A 21803-nucleotide genomic window follows, 5' to 3' on the forward strand; every position below is an offset into this window, starting at 1 on the left:
TGTTTCTACCAACGTTGCGCATTGATGTGCAAATTTGTTGGATTATGGCCTTCTCTCCCTAACCTCCATCGTTGGGTGAGTGATTCCTAAAAGTCTTTGGTTGCTGGTAGCATTGAGCTTTACCCTTGTGCTAAAGGCTTTTTATTGCTTCCCTTGCTTCTTCCCTTGATCGTGACTTGGTGTTGGGCAAGTTGTGGGCTTAAGCAGTTAGCTCTCTCTGTCAAACCCTGGACAACTTCTTTTAACCCTCTTATCGAACCACTCAATGTGCGTTCGGTATGGGTTCGCCTTTCTAATCTTCCCCTTCATTTCTGGGAGCATTCTTGTTACAAGGTCATTGGTAACTCTATAGGTCAATTCTTGAAGGTTGATGATCCCACATCTACCATGGGTCATTCTACCTTTGCCCTCATCTTAATCGACATCGACGTCTCTATGCCTCTCCTTGGGGATGTGGCTCTTATGGTTGGGGATAGGTCATGGACTCGATTGTTGGATTATGAGAGCCTCCCCTTTTGTTGTCGAAGATGCTTCTCAACGAGTCACTTATCCTCAGATTGTTTTCTATCATACCACAAAGGTGTTGCTAACTAGTGGAAAAATGCTATTGATGATCACTTGACTTTCAAGGCTACTGATTCTAATGTTTCTATTGACTCCTCATAGGAGGAGGAGGATCACTCCCGAGATAAGGTTGTGCCTCTTACTATTGTTGAGGCATATGTTTGCCCCCTCATTGCTATTGATGCGACAACCTCTGGCCTCGAGGCTTCTACACTTGTTGCTCCTATTCTACAACATCAATCTACTCATGGTGATTCTACTCCTGATGTTGTTATGCAACAACAATTTGCTCCTTCTGTGGACAAAAACTCTGCAGGGATCTCCCCCTTTGATCCTTCTTCTGACGTTCCTAATAATAGTATTGCCTAGATTGTTGTTTGTCGTAAGCAGGAGGGGAAGTCTTTGCCCCCCTCCCCCCCAAATTTCTTTGGGTGTTTCTCCCCACTCTTGAGTTAAGTTTTGGGGATGTTGTTGATTTGACAGTCTTTTAACAGTGGTATTATGGCTTGCTATTAAAGACTTGTACGACCTAGGACTGTTATGGGTTGGCACCCTTTTTTATGCTTATTTTAATAAAAAAGATTAATAATTACTAATATTAAAGATAACACCTATTTAGAAATGAACATTAACATGTTAATTTTTTATTTATTATCTAACCTATTTTAAAGATGTAATATAAATTCAAGTATTCTCCCTTGTTACATCAAACCAAACAAAGGACTAAATACTACATAGATTGAAATTAAAAAAATTAATGAAGCACCTCACCAAACTTCTAATCACCTAACACACTTTAAATTGGCCACATCAATAAATGTTGTAGCTATCAAACATTGCATATCATATGTACCACATGAGAGAACCTAACCTAATCTCCATGCACATTGAGAGAATAAATCTTCTCTAAGATTCTACCCTCCTCTAAGAATGTCAAAATCGCTCTTTCGATGTTGTATCCAACCTATGGTGTACAACAGAAACAAAGATGATGTTGATACACTAACTCTATCTTGTTTTAGGGGTTACACTACTAATAAAATAAGTGTGAGTACACTAACCCTACCCTATTTTAGAGGTTGTAACCTCCTTTATTCTCCAACCTTCTCTGTGATTGTTACACTTTATCCATTTGATATTACGTTTGAATCTCTAAAAGTCCTATTAGATGTAACATTGATGACTATAAGAATATGATGATATTATTAAAAATCCATTTTTTAGATGCTGATTTCCACTGAAAATGCACCATGACAATATAATAATGTAACCAACTATTGATTTGATATGTTTTTAATTCATTCCATGATAAAAAAACATCTCCAACTTTAAGAGCACCCCAAGCCTTTTATTATATCTTAAAATAAATAAAGTTTCTCATGCACATGAACTTGAATCTCTCCAAACTCATGCCATAAAATTGCCACTGTTACAAGAGGACACTGTATATGAATGCTAGGCTGAAATAGTTATTATATGGGACAACCAACGTGCACTACAAGAGCTCTGAAATGCTATTTGCACCATACACGTCTTAAACTGCATCAAAGAGGCTTAAATGATATATGCACTTAAAACCCAACGTCTTCTTGTAAATTCTTCTTACTACAAACTATAGCCAGTATCAGATTTCTGTTTTCAACGTGAATTTAGATATTAAATCAGAAATCCTTACTCTCATTATGTGGACAATCTCTTAAATCCAGCTATAGAGGAATAAAAGAGGAAGGAAAATATAATGAAGTTTATTAGGATCTGGTCTACTATGGATTGGAATAAGAATTAGATGGTATAGCATTGGTTGTATTGTCCTTGCCTTTCAATCAATTTCCTTGTCCTAGGATTTCTTTAAATCACCTTTCAGTGTGAAGACGACAGGTACAAAAATTAAAGGGGGACCGTGGTTCATGGGTTTTGTGGGCTTGTGCTTTTGCATGCTTGGTCTAGTAGGTTTGATCCAAGGAACTGATAAGGGAGGCATAGTTACGGATAAAAATGTATAAAGCTTCCAAATGAACTCTAGTTGGAAGATGTCTTCAAACTGATGGAGAATTTAGAGGGTGAATTTTTTTTATCTCTATGGCCCATGAGAATAAGGGTTGTTATGCTATAATATGTATAATGATGGACTTGAGTAAACCAATTTCTCCAATGCAATTAACTTCAAGTCTTCAATGGGAGTTTCTTCAATGCAATTAACTTCAAGTCTTCAATGGGAGTTTCTTCAATGCAATTAACTTCAAGTCTTCAATGGGGATGTTGGGAAGTGTGCGGAAGGAAGGAATGAATTCTAAAAATTTAGGATACACTTCTCCATTAAAAAATTTATGGATTGCATCCTGACAAGGAGGAGGGAGGCTCAAAGTCTAGGAAGGGAGAGATGGAGAGTCACGTTTGTAACATAATTGTCGAAGAGAAGAAGACAATTGGAAGCAAGGAAGTGGAAAAGGGGAAGTAGAGGGTATAAGGGGGAAGATTTTTTCTTGCAATCAAAGTTGAACAATATGTAGAGGATTGTGTAAGGTGTAATGCTTGACTAAGGTGCATCAAAAGGCAAATGGCGAAGGATGGATGCTTGCTAGTAAGGCAAAGGTGGCATATCTTATAGATATTTTGTTTTTTCATAGGAGAAAAAGGTTAATAGAGAAGACTTTAGGAAGGCAAATATATGTTTAAGAGAAAGTGATTTATCTACAATAGATGCAAAGGGGAGGTAGGGGATGTGGTTGTTCTCTATAATAGAAAGAGATTCATATATTCTTCGTAAGTTCTTCGTAAATGTTCATGTTGGCACTAAGCTCGTCTACTTTATCATGTATAGCTCTAATAAAGATTATAATTGAGAACTAATGTAGTAAGAAATGATTGAGTCTTTTTCCAAATATGATGGTGTTAATTGGGTTGTTGGGAAAATTACAATGCAATTTTAAGCCCTGATGATAAAGAAGGTACTCTTCTAAGCTTATCCAGGGGATTTAAGGAACAATGCTCAAATCTCTTTCTTTAGGACATTGAATTTAAGGAGGGCCAATTCACCACACTACTCTTAATGTCAAGGTGAATCATTTTCGGGATCCAATGATTAGTTGATTTCTAGAGTTTTATAGGGATATCAAGATGGAGGGAAGCCCAATTCAAAATGGATTTATTTTTTTGGTTTGATAATCCACAATTTGAAGCATGTCTTCTAGAGTGGTGTAAATAAGAGATTAAAGGTAAGCTTCATCTTGTAGTTGAAGTTAAGGATAGAGAAAAGAAAATATTAGAAGCATACTCAATTGTTTCCTTATGTTTCCGCGTTGAATCTAACTGCTCTCAATGTCAAGGTGGATCATTTTGGGGGATCCATTGATTAGTTGATTTCTAGAGTTTTATAGGGATATCAAGATGGAAGGAAACCCATTGAAAATGGATTTATTTTTTGGTTTGATAATCCACAATTTAGATTTATTTTTCAAGTTTGTTAATCCACAATTTGAAACATGTCTTGTAGAGTAATTTAAATAAGAGATTAAAGCTTCTTAAAGCTTCATCTTGTAGTTGAGGTTAAGGCTAGTGAAAAGCAAAGTCAAAGATTGGAATAGTAGGGTGGTGGGAAATATCTTACTTAAAAAAGAGAGATGGAATGAGCTGAATTATTTTCTTAGGGCAAGGTTAGTTTGTTTTCTCTAAAAAACTAGGGTCAAATAGCTAAAAGGTAATTGCAATACAAAGTACTTCCAATTTTCAACTAACATAAGAAGAAATATGAATAATATTGATAATGTCATCCACCCTTGATCAATAGATAAGTGAGGTAGAGACAATTATGGTAAGTGTGAGATTATTTCAAAATCTACTTCAAACAATTGAGGTTGTTAATGAGATGAAATATTAGTTGTTCTAATAAAAATTGAAAGAAAAATTATTTCCTTGTTTTCTTTAAAAAAAATTTATTCCCTCTTAGTGGATGAAATTGAGGTGAAAACCTTCTCAAGTACGGAGCAAAGAAAAGCTCAAACTAGGTTGGCTTCTTTTAGAAGCACATTGTGTAATTAGATCTTTGAGAAGAGTCATAAAATTGCAAGAGGAGATGAGAAAATACATTGAAATGTAAGAACTCTACTTTATTCTAATTCCTAAGATGAGGAACCCAAAGACTTTGGTGGTCTTAGGCCTATCTCTTTAGGTAATACAATATATAAAATAATCTCCAATACAATGGATAAATGATTCAATAAGGTTTTAAACAGCTTCATATTGGACACATTATTCTCAATCTTGGTTAATGGTATTTTAATAGCTTCTTTGCATCCAAAAGAGGTCTTAAAAAGGAGACCCCCTTTACTCTTCTTTTTTCTCATCATTATATAAGTATTAAGTTCATTGAAAGCTAAAGCTACTTCAAGGAATCTCAAAGGATCGCCAAGTAATTTAAATTTGAACAACTTGCAATTTAGGTAATACAATATACAAAATAATCACCAATATAATGGATAAATGGTTTAATAAAGTTTTAAATAGCTTCATATTAAGCACATCATTCTCAATCTAGGTTAATGGTCTTTTAATAGCTTCTTTGATGTCCAAAAAAAGGTCTTAGGAAGGAGATTTGGGCAATTTGCAATTATAACTTTTTATTTCATGAAGCAACTACTTAAAAATTATGTGCAAGATGTTGGATCCACTTTTTATCAAAAGTGGCACTGTTTTTACAGAAAATCATTTTTTTCTTAGTTGTACTAAAAATTTGAAACACTCGAACATAAAAATGTTTTCATTCTAAACTTTATATCAGAACATCCCATTTACACGTGGCTTTGTTTTCATTCTTTTTAAAACCATTAATGTAATAAGTTTGGATTTTGCAAACCACGTAGTATTATTAACAAGTGAAAAAATATGAAAATATGTTTGAATAATGCCAAAGTTCTTATCCTAAAAGATATTATCCTCAACTACAACTAGGCACTTTGTACAAACCACTGTTGCCAGATTTTCTTCTCTACACTCCCCAGCATATAGACGGAGAAAATGAATGATGTATAATTGAGTGTCCTCTACTTGTTCAAAGGCTTGTAAGGTCATGCTTTAGAATTACCTGCGGGAATACAGAATTAATACTCATTCCATCTGGCAAAAAGAAGAAAGATAAAAAATGCCCATGATTCTTGAATTTTCTCTTACTAGAATCTTATCAAGTTTAGTAGACTGTATAACCCGTCAACTCATATAGCATATCGATCCATCCAACCTTCTCCTTAGAAAAAAGAGGCTACAGACAGACCTCAAACTGGTCACAGAGAACTTAAACCTAGGACAAGCCTATTTCCCTTAACGTGTTAAAGCTAACTTCATAACTATAGTAACAGCCATACTGGAACTAAGGATTGACAATGCAGCTGCAAGCATCACCAAAGGCAAGGCCATATACAAGCATACATACTCTATAATGGAGCAACTAATTTGACAACAAAGCAAGATGTATTTAATCCAATGCAATAGATAGTACAATTTTCTTAAGGGATAAAATGTACCTCCAAAATACGATGGTGCAAGGCTCAACCCACCACATGGGCAATCCAATACAGAAATTGGACCAATTTTCTCAATATGGTAAGATACCTAGGCAAATTTGCCTTTAGAGGTAAAGTAACCTGCAATATATCATAGGATGATGAGAATGTTAGGCTCGCTTTGACAGTGTCCAAACAAAAACTTCCTTTAAGAAAACCATTCAAAAGCATAATTAAAATGAAGTATTCAAATTCTTGGAGAGAAACGAACTTTTCAAAAGGAATAGCACAGAGAACCAGACATTCATTTTGTATAGATATTTCAACAGAATTTCATCTATGATCAACGGACATGAATCTGAATAGATCTCAGTGAATTAGCAGACATACGACTACCTCAAACATGAAGCAGTAGGAAACTTCAAAGAAAATTCATCATATTTTGAGATCATTAAGTGAGAATTTCTGCATAAATTTTTACTTAATTAATATGATGATTAAAAAAGAATTTTGTGCGTCAGTTATTGATTACCATACACACTAAGCAACATATTAAGCCTAGAGAATGTCAGTCAACTCTGAGTGTTTAACACAATTAAGCCTGGAAGTCAAAGCTTTGTGTGTGTGATTTAAGCCGTTCAGCTAAGGAATACAATGATTAAAGAAAATTAAAGAAGAAAACATTATACGCTATATATTTTTAGCAGATTTCATAATAACATATCAAGCCTAGAGAATGTCAGTCAACTATGAGTGTTTAACACAATTAGGCCTAGAAGTCAAAGCTTTGTGTGTGTGATTTAAGCCGTTCAGCTAAAGAATACAATGATTAAAGAAAATTAAAGAAGAAAACATCATACGCTATATATATATACTTACAGATTTCATAATTTAGAATATTATGAAATCTGCAAAAAATATCTCCAGGAGAAGCATACCAGCAGTCATTATAGCCAACTTCATAAACCCACAAATCTTAAATGGTACATTGGATTTAGAAGTGGTCATTTCAAAGTGTCAACCGATACCTACTTAAAAATGCCCCAATAAATGTGCACTACAACCACCTAAAAATGGCCAATACGTATGTATAAAATGCCCCAGTAGTCATGCGCTATGGGTACCAATAAAGTTGCACAACTCCTCCAGTTAAAGTTCAAAAATTCTAACTACTGGATGACTATTGGTACATGTGAAATTTATCAATGGGCTTTTAGTTATCAATTTTTTTGGATTCTTTAAAGTTAGTAATACTAATAGTTGGTAATTGAGGGTTGGGTGAGCAAGAAGTGAACGATAATTGGATCATGGGCAGTAACTGGTGCTCTTCCCCTGTACATGTGAAGAGTCTTTCAAAAAAATATTTAGTATTTTAGGGCAAAAACGCATAAATACAACAGCCATCAAGTTTAGCCAACATATCTATATAAAAGAATACTTGGCATGTGTATCCATGCACATTCATTCATGAGTGAAGCATAGGACACGCACATGTGCATGTAGACACAATCACACCTACACATATTTATGCTCCCATGCATCAGCTATGCATGGGCTTTAATTTGAGAAGCATATGGCTGTGTATGATTTAGGGTTCGGGGTTCAGTCTTTAATATTGCTACTTTACCCACAAACTTTCTTCCCCTCTTTATATGTATTTTATATGTATGTGTGTGGAGGTGTGAATATGTATATACATATACTATATGTATATGTATATACATGTACGTATGTATACAAATATACACATGCATATATATACATATGCACATGCACCCATAAATTCTCTTCATATATGTGTAGATATATATGCGTGTGTCAATTATCAAGCAATATATAGAAAAAATGGTGTATGCTTCTGGATATGATTGTGTGAGAATTTTTGCATCAATGTTTCGGATCACATTCCGTGATCCATCGTCGGAATGATAGAGACCATAAGGAAAAAAAATGGATGCATATTCATTCTAGACAGCTTGGGATATATGTACCTGTGTTTTACCAATTACCAGGCAATATAAGATGTAAATCCATTCTAGATAGCTCAGAGTGCATGGACGCCTTCTAGACAGCTTTTTTCAGATGTCGTTGCAACTGCCCTAGCAGAAACGTATGCAAAATAGGGAAGCATAGACAACGCACATGAACTGTTTGACAAGATGCCTCAAAAGAAATGTCATCTCATGGAATGATTGCACGATATGCACCATATCTACCAGGGCACTTGCATTCTTTATGCTTCTGATAGATGTCCATGCCCTGATCCAAAGCTCCAAATTTGACATAGGCAGGACAATACTGAGAAAGGTTGTGGTATTTGGCTTTACACCTGCCAATTGCATTTGCTTGAAAGTTTCTAAAGCCGTATCAACAATTGTGGAAGCAATATGAACTATTTGGTAAAATACCTCAAGAACTGTTGTCTCATCAAATGCCATCATTCCAGTATATGTTCAAACTGGATTTGTTCAAAATGCCTTCCTAATAACCTGAATTGCATGAGACATACAAATGAATCACAAACACTACTCTACATATATACACACACGCATATAGATATATACATATATATAAATATACACATGTACGTATAGATATATACATATGTATGCATAGATATATACATACATGTGTATATGTATATATTTATATATATGTACATATATATACATATGTACAGGTGTATATATGTAATGTCCCCTACTTCGAGGTAGGCTGTTTATCAACAATTAATCTATATTATTAAATGCATCATTAAATATTATAACATCTTAATTTAAATGTTTGCTTCTTAATAATACAATTCCAAAACCCTATATATCAAGGTCTTATCCCTGTTACTTCTCTAACCCAAACTGACAAGGGAAAATTATTGTGCTAGAGTGCTTAGAGACCAATCAACAAGCAGGCTCCCTCAGGGTTTCCAGATGCAGGCCCTTATCCCATCTTGGGATTACTCCCTCAAGGTTTCCGGTGTACCTGTCCTTACCCCATCTCGGGATTGCCTGACTTGTGAGGATTTAGACTTCCTTTCCCTACACACAAATCACTCCCATCCTCCAAAGGCATTAGCAGAAGATTAGGAATGGGCTATGTATAATAGTCTTTCATGTACTATGAATGTATATGAAATGAAGTATGACTGTCATACATATTGCAGTCTATATTTATATTACTACTAAATTCTGGATAGGAACATTATCAGGCTTCATACATTATGCATACATATTCAGCACATCCCCAGGCATACCACCAAGAACAAAGATGTTACTGCCTGTAACTTAATAACAGATCTGATCTGATCTGATTGATGGTGATCTCCTTGGATGCTTGGAAATTACTTTCCTTTATATCTCTCAATGTGAGGGAGAGGTCACACCTCTTCATCATGTATGCCCTTTGGCAAGAGACACACCCTTTTGCCATCAGCAGCCTTTGAAAGTGCAAGTCTTCATTATTTCTGCCCTTTGAAAGGGACACAACCTTTCACAATCAGATCTCCACTTCTTATTTAAGTCAGATCAGCACTTCTGATTCCCAAATTATCTACGCCTTCAAATGAAGTTCTCTTCTCCCTTTTATATCTCATGTTTGAGGGAATCACAACTTTTCATTTCATGTCTTTTGACCATTCATTAACTTATAATTAAATATTTAAATATATTCTTTTATATTTTTAATTTAATTTTTAATATTATTATTTTATTATTATTATTTATTATTAAATTCTATTTCAAAGCGGGGACATTAAAACATATGTACATATCTATATTAATGTGTGTGTGTGTCGTCAAGTACCCCAGTTCAACATCATTAGAGAGATTTTTGAGACAGGCATACATATTAATGGAACAGATCTGTTTTGATGCATAAAAGAAGCAAGGAATAGAGTTCTAGAAATTGTTTTCAAGAAATTGATGGAAGAAACCTTCTTCTAACAACTTAAACTGTATGCTTAAAATCTCCTTCAGTCTTAAAAGTGGCTTGACAATTAATCCTATTGTCAAAAGAAAGATTCTAACATCAATTTCTTAAAAACAGTTTCTACAAAAACTATTCCTCTACTTCCCATATGAATCAAAACAAACCCGTTCCATTAAAATGTACGTCTATCTCAAAAATTCCTTTGATAAACTAGGGCACAAAACTACATATATACAAGGTATATATATATATATATATATATATATATATATATATATATATACATGCATATGTATAATATGTACATACATATAGATATATACACTTTGTGTATGTATATACATCCACACACATATATTGTCAAAAGAAAGCTTTTGACATCAATTTCTTAAAAACTGTTTCTACAACACTATTCCTCTACTTCCCATATGAATCAAAACAAACCCATTCCATTAAAATGTACATCTATCTCAAAAATACCTTTGATGAACTAAAGCACTAGACTACATATATACAAGGGCGTATATATATACAAACGCGTATATATGTACAATATATATATATATATGTACATACATATAGATATATACACATGTATATATGTATACATATATATACACATACGTGTGTTTATATCAAAGAAACGGGACTCAGACTCAGCTCGGACTCGGCAAGGCAGACTCGGCTCCAGACTCGGGACTCGACGCCAGACTCGGCTCCAAACTCGGGAAAGTGAAAAACTCAAGAAATTTAGAGATTTTTAAAGATTTAAAACTTGTTTCAGGCACCCTTTATTGAATACACCTTAAAGACACAATAACATCATCAAACTCGGCTCATTTGATTACATACACAAGTATACATCAATCACATAAGCATAAACACAAATTGTAGCTGAAGAAAATAACAAACATAGATATATAAATATTGTCAAATGTATACAATATTACAAAACTCATGGAATAAAAAATCCATGTCATCATATGATCATCATCAAATGTTTCATACAAATACCAAAGGTATATACAACTACAAACCTATGGCTCAAAGGAGCGTGCACCCTCTCGCCCTGGCCCCCTGCGAAGGCGTTTAAGGTAGGTCCTGGATGATTTAGCAGCCATAGTCGCTCCCCGTGACACCATGCCATGCTCACCAACATCAGGAACCGTTGTGTCACTCTCAGTATTTCCTGTCTCTACTCGTGCTCTTTGCTCCTCCTCTGCCATGGCTATAGCCTCGGCCTCTATATCTACCTGGTCGATCCAATCAATGTCATCATCACTAAAGACAGCTAGAGGAATCTCAGGATCTGTCTGACTCTCATTGGCCCATTCTGCTTCAAGATCAACCTCATCTAGAATGATAGGAGAGAAGATGTCAACTAATGCATTCTTTCTCATTCTCAGGCGAAGGTTGTAGTGAACAAAGACAAGATCATTCATCTTCTCCACAGATAATCTATCGCACCTCTTGGAGTGTATGTGCTCAAACATACTCCAATTGCGCTCACAACCTGATGCACTGCATGGTTGGCTCAAGATGCGAATGGCCAACTTCTGAATATTTGGTGTCGTTGGGCCAAAAAAGCTCCACCAATGAGCTGAGTTTGAAATGAGAAAAATAAATAAAATCAGTCTCACTCATGAACCCATTTAACAAGTTACAATATACAATAAAACTAAAATTAAGCCTTGCAATTTATTTTTACCTGGCATCATAGTTGTCCTACCGTCTTTGGCAACAGGACGAGAGAAGATCTCCCCTTGTGCATCTGAGAACAACTGTAGCTCTCGAATAAGCTCTATCTGAGTAGTACCAGCAAGTCCCATCTTCTCCATGATTGAGTATAGCCCATTAAGGACCTTCACATCAGCCTTGAAAGAAGGGATAAAACGAAATGCCGGATTCAGATAATAGGCTGCTACATGGATGGGCCTATGAAGCTGATGATGCCATCTCCTATCAATGATCTCCCAAATGGGACCATACTTACTCTCATCTCCTCCATAGACAAATTTGATGCCCTCCTTCGCCCTATCCATGCCCTCATATATATAGCCCATTGCGGGCTTTTCTCCATCCGCAACTCGCAACAAAACCACCAAGGGCTTAACAAACTGCAAAATTGAAAATATTGTGTAATTTAGAAAAATGAGCAAATAAGAGAATGCATATAATAAGTTATAAAACATGAAGTTAAATTGTAGAATTTATAAAAAAATTACCTTCACTATCTCATCACAAGGGACCCAAAAGTCTTGCTCATCAAAAATGCAGTCTGCCATATCTTTCCCTGCAGGGGTGGTAGCATAGGATGAGGAATACCACTCCTCACCAACAATCATACGTCTCAAGGCAGACTTAGACCTAACCATGGACTGCAATGTGAGGAAATTTGTGGCAAATCTTGTGATTCTTGGACGAGTTAACTCCTTCTGCTCTGTGTATTGTCTCATAAGAGCCAACACCCATGAGTGATTATATACAAATTTGCACACATTTCTTGCCCTTTCTACACATCTCTTGACCCATGGGATTTTTCCAATATCCTCCAACATGAGGTCAATGCAATGAGCAGCACATGGAGTCCAAACTATAGATGGGTGCCTCTCCATCAATAGTCTACCTGCAGCAACATAATTTGTTGCATTGTAAATTGTAATTAATGGAGGTACAAGATACAAGATAGTAATTAATTTGCAAACAAAATTAGTTTGTAATCAAAAGTTTACCCGCAGCAACATAATTTGCTGCATTGTCGGTTACCACCTGTACCACGTTCTCCTCACCCACCTCATCAATCACCTCCTCTATCTGCTCACATAGGTAGGTGGCATTCTTGCAATGGGCGGAGGCATCAATGGACTTGACGAAAACGGTGCCCCCTGAAATAAAAAAATAAAGCTAGGTCAATGATCATTCAATAAACCATTAGATAAAAAATAAAAAATTAAAGACTATATGAAACTAAAATTAATCAATCACCTGCGGAAGAAACAAGAAAATTAAGGAGAGTTCTATTTCTCCTATCCATCCAACCATCAATCATGATGGTGCAACCTTTAGTGCTCCATATCTGGCGTTGTTCATCTAAATCCTTCTTCACATCATCCACCATTTGAGACAAAATGGGTCCGCTCAAATCACTCTCACTAGGGGCTTTGAACCCCGCCCCGCATATGGTAAGGGCATCAACCATTTCTTGCCAATAAGGAGACCTGCCACAAATAAACTCAATGAGATAAGTATAAAAATTCAATGAGATAAGTATAAAAATTAAAACAATCAAACATAAAAGTTATAAAACATTCACCTGGCTGCAAAGAATGGAATGCTGCTGTAGGTCCAAAACCTACCAACTGCCATTTTAGCAGCATCATGGACCTCCTTGTTCCAACCCATGCCCTCAAGCGACTGTTGGGACCCAGGAGTAGTGTGAGGCACAAAGAAGGAATCCAACCTAGATTTACGAATCCTAGGTCCAATGCTAACACTCCCACTACAACTACTAGTGCTAGGAGCATGAGAAGTGGCGGTGGCACTGCCACTTATAGAAGTAGAAGCGGAAGCACCAGCAGTAGCAAACTGAGTGGGACGATATGAAGGTAAGGAAGAAAGGCCTCCAACACAACCTAACTGTGTCCCTCTTCCTAAATTTGCCTCTCTCCCAATGGCCGCTCGATCCTCCTTTTGTTTCTTTTTCCTTTCAATTTCCTCAACAATTACATAACATTCACGTACGGCCTCAGGAAGTGCTTTTAGGCATGGTTCGGCATCATGTCCACGCACACCAGCAATATGGTATTTCAGTCTATATATACCTCCATGGAATATTGTTTTGCAAAATGTACATTTTGTTTGCCCCTTTCTTTGCCCTGGAAAATCCTCATGATATTTCCAAGCATGGTCCTTTCTAATGAGGAGTCTAGAAGCTGAAGTAGACATTTTAAGATAGTTTTGTGAAACTTGAAGTTGAGGCAAATAATAAAGTGAAGTTTGCTGCAATAAAACATTACAAATACAAAATAAAATTAATACATACATTCAAAAAAACTAAAGTAGGGTTTGTCAAACCCTACTTTTAAAAAAAAATAAAAATTACAAACCCTACATAGTACAACTACATACTACATGCTACATACAAACATACAAAAGATTTTGGAAAAAAATGTAAAACTATCAAAATAAATGAATAGAAAATGGAATTTTTGCATACAAGTGACAAAATAATCTTCAAAAAAACAATCTTACCTCTTACAACAAGCTTGAAATGAGCTGCAAACTCTTCCTATCCAACTCTTGATGCATCAAATCCAAACACAATGCAGCTCCAATGTGACAAATTGAAGATAACTTGAGCTTCCTCCTTGCTGGTTTTTCTTCTATGCACCCTTGTTTTTCTTCCCAACTCACTATACTCCTATTTTTGCAAGTGAATGAAATGAAGTTCACTGTTAGGGATAGGAGATAATTAACAAAAAAAACGGATTTGAAAAAGCATTTAAAACTAATTTTTTTGGGATCTTCTTTTAAGCTAGACACCGGCCGAGTTTGGGGCTTGAGACTCGCCGAGTTTGACGAGTCCGAGTCCGAGTCCCAGAGACTCGGCGAGCATGGCTCGGACTCGGACTCGCCGAGTTTAGGCGAGTCATGGCGATTTTCATTTCTCTGGTTTATATATACATACACAAACACACACACACACATATATATATATATTCAAATCTCTTGTCAAACTATAAACGTATTGTATAGGACAGCTTACATGCACTCTTTGAAATGAATCTGCACCTTATATGTTCTAAATTGCAGTTTGGTTTTGTTCTCATTTTGAGGGAATGTTTTGATTAACCAATAGGCTATAATTTGTAGCAGCTTTCACCCGGAAAGTGCTCTCATGCTGGGAAAAACAACTTCACACAATTGAAACGCAAACAAATTTCAACTCGCAACCAATATTTTAGTTTAAAAGGCTGCAAACGCTTGTCTCAAGCTCAAGAAACTAATAGCTTTAAAACCTCAATATTTTTAGATCTACTTTCCGTTTGTTGCAAAAAGATTGTGAAAAGATTGAAGCAGAAGCTTACTGCTTTGGTAGGGCTTTGTAATATTTTTCCCGCAGACTCTGCCCATTTTTCTCATCGGCATCATTGAGAGCATGACACGATTTGTGCACAATCTTGAGATAAATCACTTGCCATGATTGCAGTGATTTTTTTCTAAATCACTTTGGGAATTTGTACAGTGCCAGATCACTTATTGTTGCGTTTTACTCCATTCTAAAACAATTCTGTTGTTATCTATAAAATCAAAGCATTGGTTCTGTGGTTTTATCTGTGGCTGTTTTCATTGTCATGTCCCATGATAAATGTACAGAATGTTAACATCTATGTAATACGATCTCTGTTCCAGATTTTAGATTATTTTTAAAAATTAATCTTTTATTAAATTGATTAATTTAATGATGACAAAGCTAATTCAATTAATCATTATTCTTAATTTAATGACCATATAACTTTGAAGTTTATTATATACGATGACTAATACTTTAGGCATCGATTACTAATTATGGTGTTTAAGACAAAAGTCACGATCGTAGGAAGACATGCATCTTTCTGACTAGTTGTGACTTTCTAATACGATTTAAGAAGGAATATATATATATCGGGTTTTGGGGAATTGGGGGAAGATACCCAGAAAAGTAAAAAGAATCGAATATTGCGGGGGTGAAACCAATCGCAGTTTTGATTCATCAGACGGCAAGACAATCATCCCAGGTACTCAGAAAATATGCCGATCAATTTTAACGTTTCAAGCTGACTTGTAACTTGCACAGTATTTAGATTCATGGTTATAATATGCAACGGTAATTTGCATCAATTCCAGATTCACGTGTTCTGGAATTAACCAGTAAATATCCACCATTCAACTTGCATAATACGTTAAACTATAACTATTTATATGATTCGATAGAGCTGTGCATATCTATTAATTAAACTTAATGTCATATGTGTATTTATGATTACAAACAGTCACAATCTGATAGGTATAAGCAGTTACAATAGTAATAAGTATGAATAATGTTATGCTAAGGAATTGGCAATCTTTCACAGTACATCTGATATATTATGATATACATAAGTAGATTACTAATAAAGTTAAACCACTAATGGCATAAGCGAACTCCTTAGTGATTACGTTTTCTGTTCACAGGGTATAATAACCATAAAATTATACATAATTTGGATAAAACGAACTGCTGTAATACTGACAGATTATTTTACAAATCAGAAACTAAAACATACTGTAGAATCTTATGTCAATAACAATGAATCTATTCAGTAATTTACTAAAAATCCCGGGAAGGCAGAGTGGTTGGGAGAGGAGGATAAGTCTGTCTCAGTTGTCCACCTACTGATCCATGTAAGATCAGTAGGCCAGTAGGGCATATGACTGCTACTGGGCCTGGGACTGGCCAGTAACAAGCCCCTCTACAATCTGAAACTTCCTTGGTTTAATAATTTTAGGGTGAGTCAAGGAATGAATTACGGGGATAAGACCCACACCACTAATAGTAAGCCAAAGGGGCATAATGACTACCTTTGGATCCAGAGTGGGATGGATGGGCTAACCGGATCATTCCCTGTGCTACCAACTATGGTTATTAAAGACAAAAATGTTATAAACCATATAGATTACAATTGAATAAATCTTGTTTCCGCTGCATCTGTATAATCTGTAAAAAAGTAATTTCTGTATGTTTTAATGTGATTTTTCTTTTTATATGAGCAATGATTTCATTTCTGATTTATTTTTTCTACCTTTATTCCAGGCAGACATATTTATACTTATATTACTAGTAAGGGACATTACATTCATATATGATACCATTGCAATACCTAGTGTTAGATCCTTATTTGTTTCTTCACATGGAGATATTTTGAACTGAAAAATGAATTTTACATTCATTTGGCGGTTTGCGGTTTTTATTTATTTTGTTTTCATTGCTCTTGAGGTTATTTTTGTGAAAATTTTCCTGACAGAATTTATTTAGTACTGAATGCATAGCACCTACTGTTGAAGCTGTAAAAACAATGGTTGCCAAAGCTATTTTCACAAAGTGACTAGTAGAGATCGGATCATTTTCATTGTTTAAAGTATATTTCTTCACAGTTTTGTGCCATTATACTGGGCCACTGGCTCTTGTACTTTAACAACCAAACGTCACAAGGCAAGGGATTGGCATGACACAAATAACTAATTTTTTTTAAGAATATGTTGAATAAGTGACAAACAGCTTGGTTTTCTAAATGAATACATTCTCTCACATGGCTAGTTACTTGGTTAGGAATCTAGTCCAATTTGGTACTTTCGATGATATTATTTTATTTTCTGAAACCGCATGTCTGTTACTTAAAAAAACAGAGGGGTGCCACACTCGAGGGATCACCTTCCCAAATAACGACCAAACATCACAAGAAAAGAGATTGGCATGACACAAATGACTAATTTTTTTTAAGAATGTGTTGAATAAGTGACAAACAGCTTGGTTTTCTAAATGGATACATTCTCTCATATGGTTGGTTACTTGGTTAGGAATCTAGTCCAATTTGGTACTTTCGATAATATTATTTTAGTTTCTGAAACCGCATGTCTGTTACTTCAAAAAACAGAGGGGTGCCATATTCGAGGGATCATCTTCCCAAAGACAAATGGAGCTAACATCTCTTCTTTTGCTTCAATGTGCAATAATTCAACATCCTTATAGAAGCAATTCTAGAAATGATTGGCAGTTCTATCCTTAAATATCAGGTTTCTGTAACTGCAAAGAAGAAGTCTCTCTAAACTGCAAAGAAGATTTTTCTGTGGCATTTGTCTCGTGATCTCTAATCCTCCAGATTTCTTCTCCTAGTGTTGTTTTCCATTGCAAGACACAGAAAGAGTCTCTTACAATCCGCTTTTATGCCCCCCTAAAAGGTTTTATCTGATTTCCCCACAGACATCTTAAGCCTGCAGGTAATGGAGGAGTGAAAGGAGGAAAAAGGTGTAGGAGACGATTTAAGGATAAAAAATTCAAGCTATAGAAGCAAAAAATAGAGAAGATGAAAGTCGATGCTACAAATAAAGAAAGAAGGGGAGACGGAGGTGTGACATTCAAACTGTAGACATACAAGCTGTAGGAACACAAGTAACAGTATTGTAAGCATCGCATAAAAATTAGTAGCCCTACTAGTTGTAAAAGTTGGGGCCCTCTCACCAACCCTCATTACATAATCCAAAAGAATAACAAATTGCATGCTCTAAGGATTGTGGAATTAAAAGTCACTTGTGAATGACGAATCAGCGAAAAATAAACCAGGGGAGGAGGCTGCTAATGTCTAAATTTGCAAAGACATTTTAATTTGGTGACTAAATTTAAGAATGCCCACTAACTACAACAAATATTGTTTACTCAGACATTAATGTGCTTCAACATATTCTGAAATCAAGTGCATAAATAGAATGCAATCCTCATTTTAGTCAAGAGATGTATTGAGAATATGTATAATGATAAACGCACAGCATGAGTGATGAATGGCATAAAAGATGAATTTGTTTAGACACTGACAAGCTTCATAGCCTACGCAAAGATTCATAAAATCCTTACCTGTCAATCATGTACGCTGAGCCAGTCATGCTTTTATCAGAGTTTCTGCTCTTTATAGTATCAACACACCGTTAACAACACCCAAAAATGTCGCAATTGTGGCCCTTGCTGTGATGTGTTCTGTTGAAATTTTAAATTAAATTAAATAAAAAATTATATACAAAGATAATGTATGTTTCAAGGACAAAAATTTCCCAAAATGGGAAAAAAAAAACAATGGTGAGACTAAATAATTTTACGTCTCTGCGATATGCATTATACTTCAAAAATAAAATTACAAAAAAGTAAGCCTATAAGAAAATACCTTGGAAAGCGACATTTACTTAAGCTGCAAAATATCTCCAATGCCGATTGTAAAAGGAATGGAGGGTTAACAGCCATTGCCTTAAAATGAAAGGGTTTGAATTGCCATAGGTAGCGAGCGGTGAAACAGCTTGAAACTAGTAGTACTAATTGCTTGAAGGCTCGCCCCTTCTTAGTTAAAAGAAATAACACAATGCCACTGGTAAAAACCACTAAGGGTTAGCAGCCATTGAGAAATAGTTAAAGGTTAAACTAGTTCGTGAAGCATAAAAATAGAAATTGGCTTCATACATCCAAGATTTCATAGCTCTCTTGTCATAACCGCCATTACCAATTTCATTCAGAAGGAGGCCGCATAAGAAACGATCAAAGGACGCAAGCGATGGAAATAGGCAAACAGGACATACAAACAAACGCAAGCTATTTTAGCTCGCAGGCAAACCCCTAAAAGTCGAGGCAAATTTAATAGAGGTTACAGACTCTAGCTGATACGCTTTTTATCGATATTAATGATCCTTTTATTATTGTATGCAACCCACCTCATGAAACCCTAACGAGGTTAATTATGAGTCTATGAACACCAGGATAGTAGTAATTAATATATGCAATACTTAATTACAGCCATTGCACCACGGAGGATGTGTGCAATGTCAATGTTTTTTTTTTAAACATTTGTTATATAAGAGATCAAGAGGGAGAGATATAGGGGTAGAGAGAGATAGAAGAAATATGGAAAGAGAAAGAGGGGGTAAATAAATATAGATATAAAGTTTTATGAAGAAGAGGAGTAAAAGAGATGGTGAATAGAAGGAGATAGAGGGAAAGAGTACAGAAAAGAGGGAAAGGGAGAGATGGATGGTGAGATAAAATGATAGATATATAAAGATGTAAGAGATATAAAAAGGGAGAGAGAGAGAGTCAAATAAACAAAGAAGCATACAAATAGAGATAGAGATATAGAGGCATGGAAGAGAGAGGGCGAAAAGAAAAAGAAAAAGAGATAGGGAAAAATATAAGAAGAAAATGGAAGAAAGTGGAAGATATAAAGAGATAGGGTGAGAAGAAGGGAGGGACAAAGAGATTTCCAAATAGGAAAAACTGGAAAAAGAAAAGAAATTTAACACACAATAAATTTTGAAAAAAAAAAAGAAAATTGAAAATTTCTACTATTGAAATTGAAATACAATTGATGGATTTTCCACAATTCAAACTACTTAAATAAAAAGATGCCAGTATAATAGCTCTATCTCTTCTATGTATTTATTTTTTCTCTAATTAATATTCGTCCACTTTTCAAAACTCAAATGTATTCACCTGAGCGCCCAATCGTAGACAAAGGTTTTGTTGTCGTGTGAGACAATCACAGAGCCGTCTTCTCTGTTAGCTAACCGAGCAAAGGGGAAATCACACCCGCTGAGAAGAAGCATGGATTTATCCTTCATGCTGAGTTCGTCAAGTGGCAGAGCCGCGATGGCTGACTTCAGAGTGCTTGAAACTCCATAATACTCGGCCTCTGTAATTAGGCCACTGATAGAAAACAGGTCTTCCACAGACGCGGGTTTTTTGAAGGGTCGGGCTTAACCGGTGCACTCTCAGCGTTGACTGCTTAGGTGGTCGGGCCACTCAACGGAGATTTCCTGTTCAGAACATTTCTGTTTACGGATTTTTTTGTTTCCACCGTTTATTTCGTCTAACTTCCATTCCCTGACGTCCATCTCATCCAAATAAGAGTTGTCGTTAACTTTGAATTTGAACACCGATCCCACTCAAAAATTTGAAAGCATTTTCGCATTAAATAAAGCGGGCACTCCCATTTGTCTTGCGGCTATCATGAAAGATTTTTACCAGTTGCAAAGATCTACATCCCTACTTGCTTTATGCAAATGGGTTTTTTGCAACAGATATAAGACATGGATATCCTCACGATGCAGTCGATGCAATAGGTTTTCATGCCAATCGATTTTAATCAATTTTATTTTCCAGGTTTTCATACTACTCGCCTCTGCCAAAATAGGAGTTTTGGAACAGGTTATCGGTATCCATCAAAGCAGCTGGAAATACTATGGTAGACATGTATGCAAAATGTGGAAACATAGACACGGTGAATGAACTGTTTGACCAGACGCCTCAAAGAAATGTGGTATTATCCAAGCTATGATTCCAGGATATGCATAAAATGTATTTGTTGAATAGGATTTTGAAAATCTCAACCAAATGTGATTGGTGGATGTAAACCCAGACTCCACAACCTTTGTCGATATCATCAACCCAACCTGTGTGAAAATGGGAGCTTTAGAACAGGGTATGGACATCCATCACCGCATAAATGAAAGAGGAGCTCTGTCATATGTTGTAGTTGCAACTCCCCTGGCAGTCATGTATGCAAAATGTGTTAGCTTCGACAAGGCACGTGAACTGTTTGACAAAATGCCTAAAAGAAATATGTCTTCATGGAACGTCCTGATTGCAGGATATTAACAAAATAGGTTGAGGATGTCATCTTAGGTTCATGGAGCGCCAAAACAAGTTTTGAAAATCTTAAATATCTAAATTTTTTATTCGATATCATCAATCCAGATTTATGATCGATTGAAATTCCAAAGTTCTATCACACTTTATGATTGGTTTTTAAAAAACCATATAAAATTAGTTGTCATTGTAACATGTTTATGCGATCTAACTAGTTGGAAATCAAAAGAATCAGAGTACAATGTTTAGGATCGTAAGGATAAGATAGCTTTCACTTGTAACATAAGATATATTAGTTTATTCACATAGTGATGGGTTTGAGGATAAGGACCACTTTGAATGTCTATTCAAGATCTCAAACTTGGTTTACTCAAATGTTTACTGGTATTAATGTATTCAAA

At 35.5% G+C, this 21803-nt stretch overlaps 1 protein-coding gene across 7 annotated transcripts; it reads right to left on the reverse strand.

Moving 5' to 3' along the window:
* Positions 1-5309: 5309 nt before the first annotated feature.
* On the reverse strand, positions 5310-21408 carry LOC131047347 (uncharacterized). Of its 7 annotated transcripts, none has more exons than XR_009106114.2 (10): positions 18935-19909; positions 18631-18750; positions 14235-14403; positions 13297-13982; positions 12969-13201; positions 12716-12868; positions 12209-12609; positions 11692-12100; positions 6081-6200; positions 5310-5644 (listed from the first exon to the last, which is right to left on the reverse strand). XR_009106114.2 is itself a non-coding variant. In XM_057981218.1 (10 exons), exons 4-9 carry the CDS (start codon positions 13926-13928, stop codon positions 11021-11023), a joined length of 2391 nt encoding a protein of 796 aa, XP_057837201.1. In that variant the 5' UTR covers positions 13929-13982; positions 14235-14403; positions 18631-18750; positions 18935-19909; the 3' UTR covers positions 6078-6200. The 7 variants fall into 7 exon arrangements, 6 of the variants coding, with proteins under 6 accessions (XP_057837201.1, XP_059069136.1, XP_059069135.1 ...); XM_057981218.1 differs by lacking the exon at positions 5310-5644 and adding an exon at positions 11021-11583 and having other exon boundaries at positions 6078-6200; XM_059213153.1 differs by lacking the exons at positions 5310-5644; positions 13297-13982; positions 14235-14403 and adding exons at positions 11021-11583; positions 20248-21407 and having other exon boundaries at positions 6078-6200; positions 18935-19132.
* Positions 21409-21803: the final 395 nt, after the last annotated feature.

This window comes from Cryptomeria japonica, chromosome 10 (assembly GCF_030272615.1).
Source record: "Cryptomeria japonica chromosome 10, Sugi_1.0, whole genome shotgun sequence".
Taxonomy (NCBI): domain Eukaryota; kingdom Viridiplantae; phylum Streptophyta; class Pinopsida; order Cupressales; family Cupressaceae; genus Cryptomeria; species Cryptomeria japonica.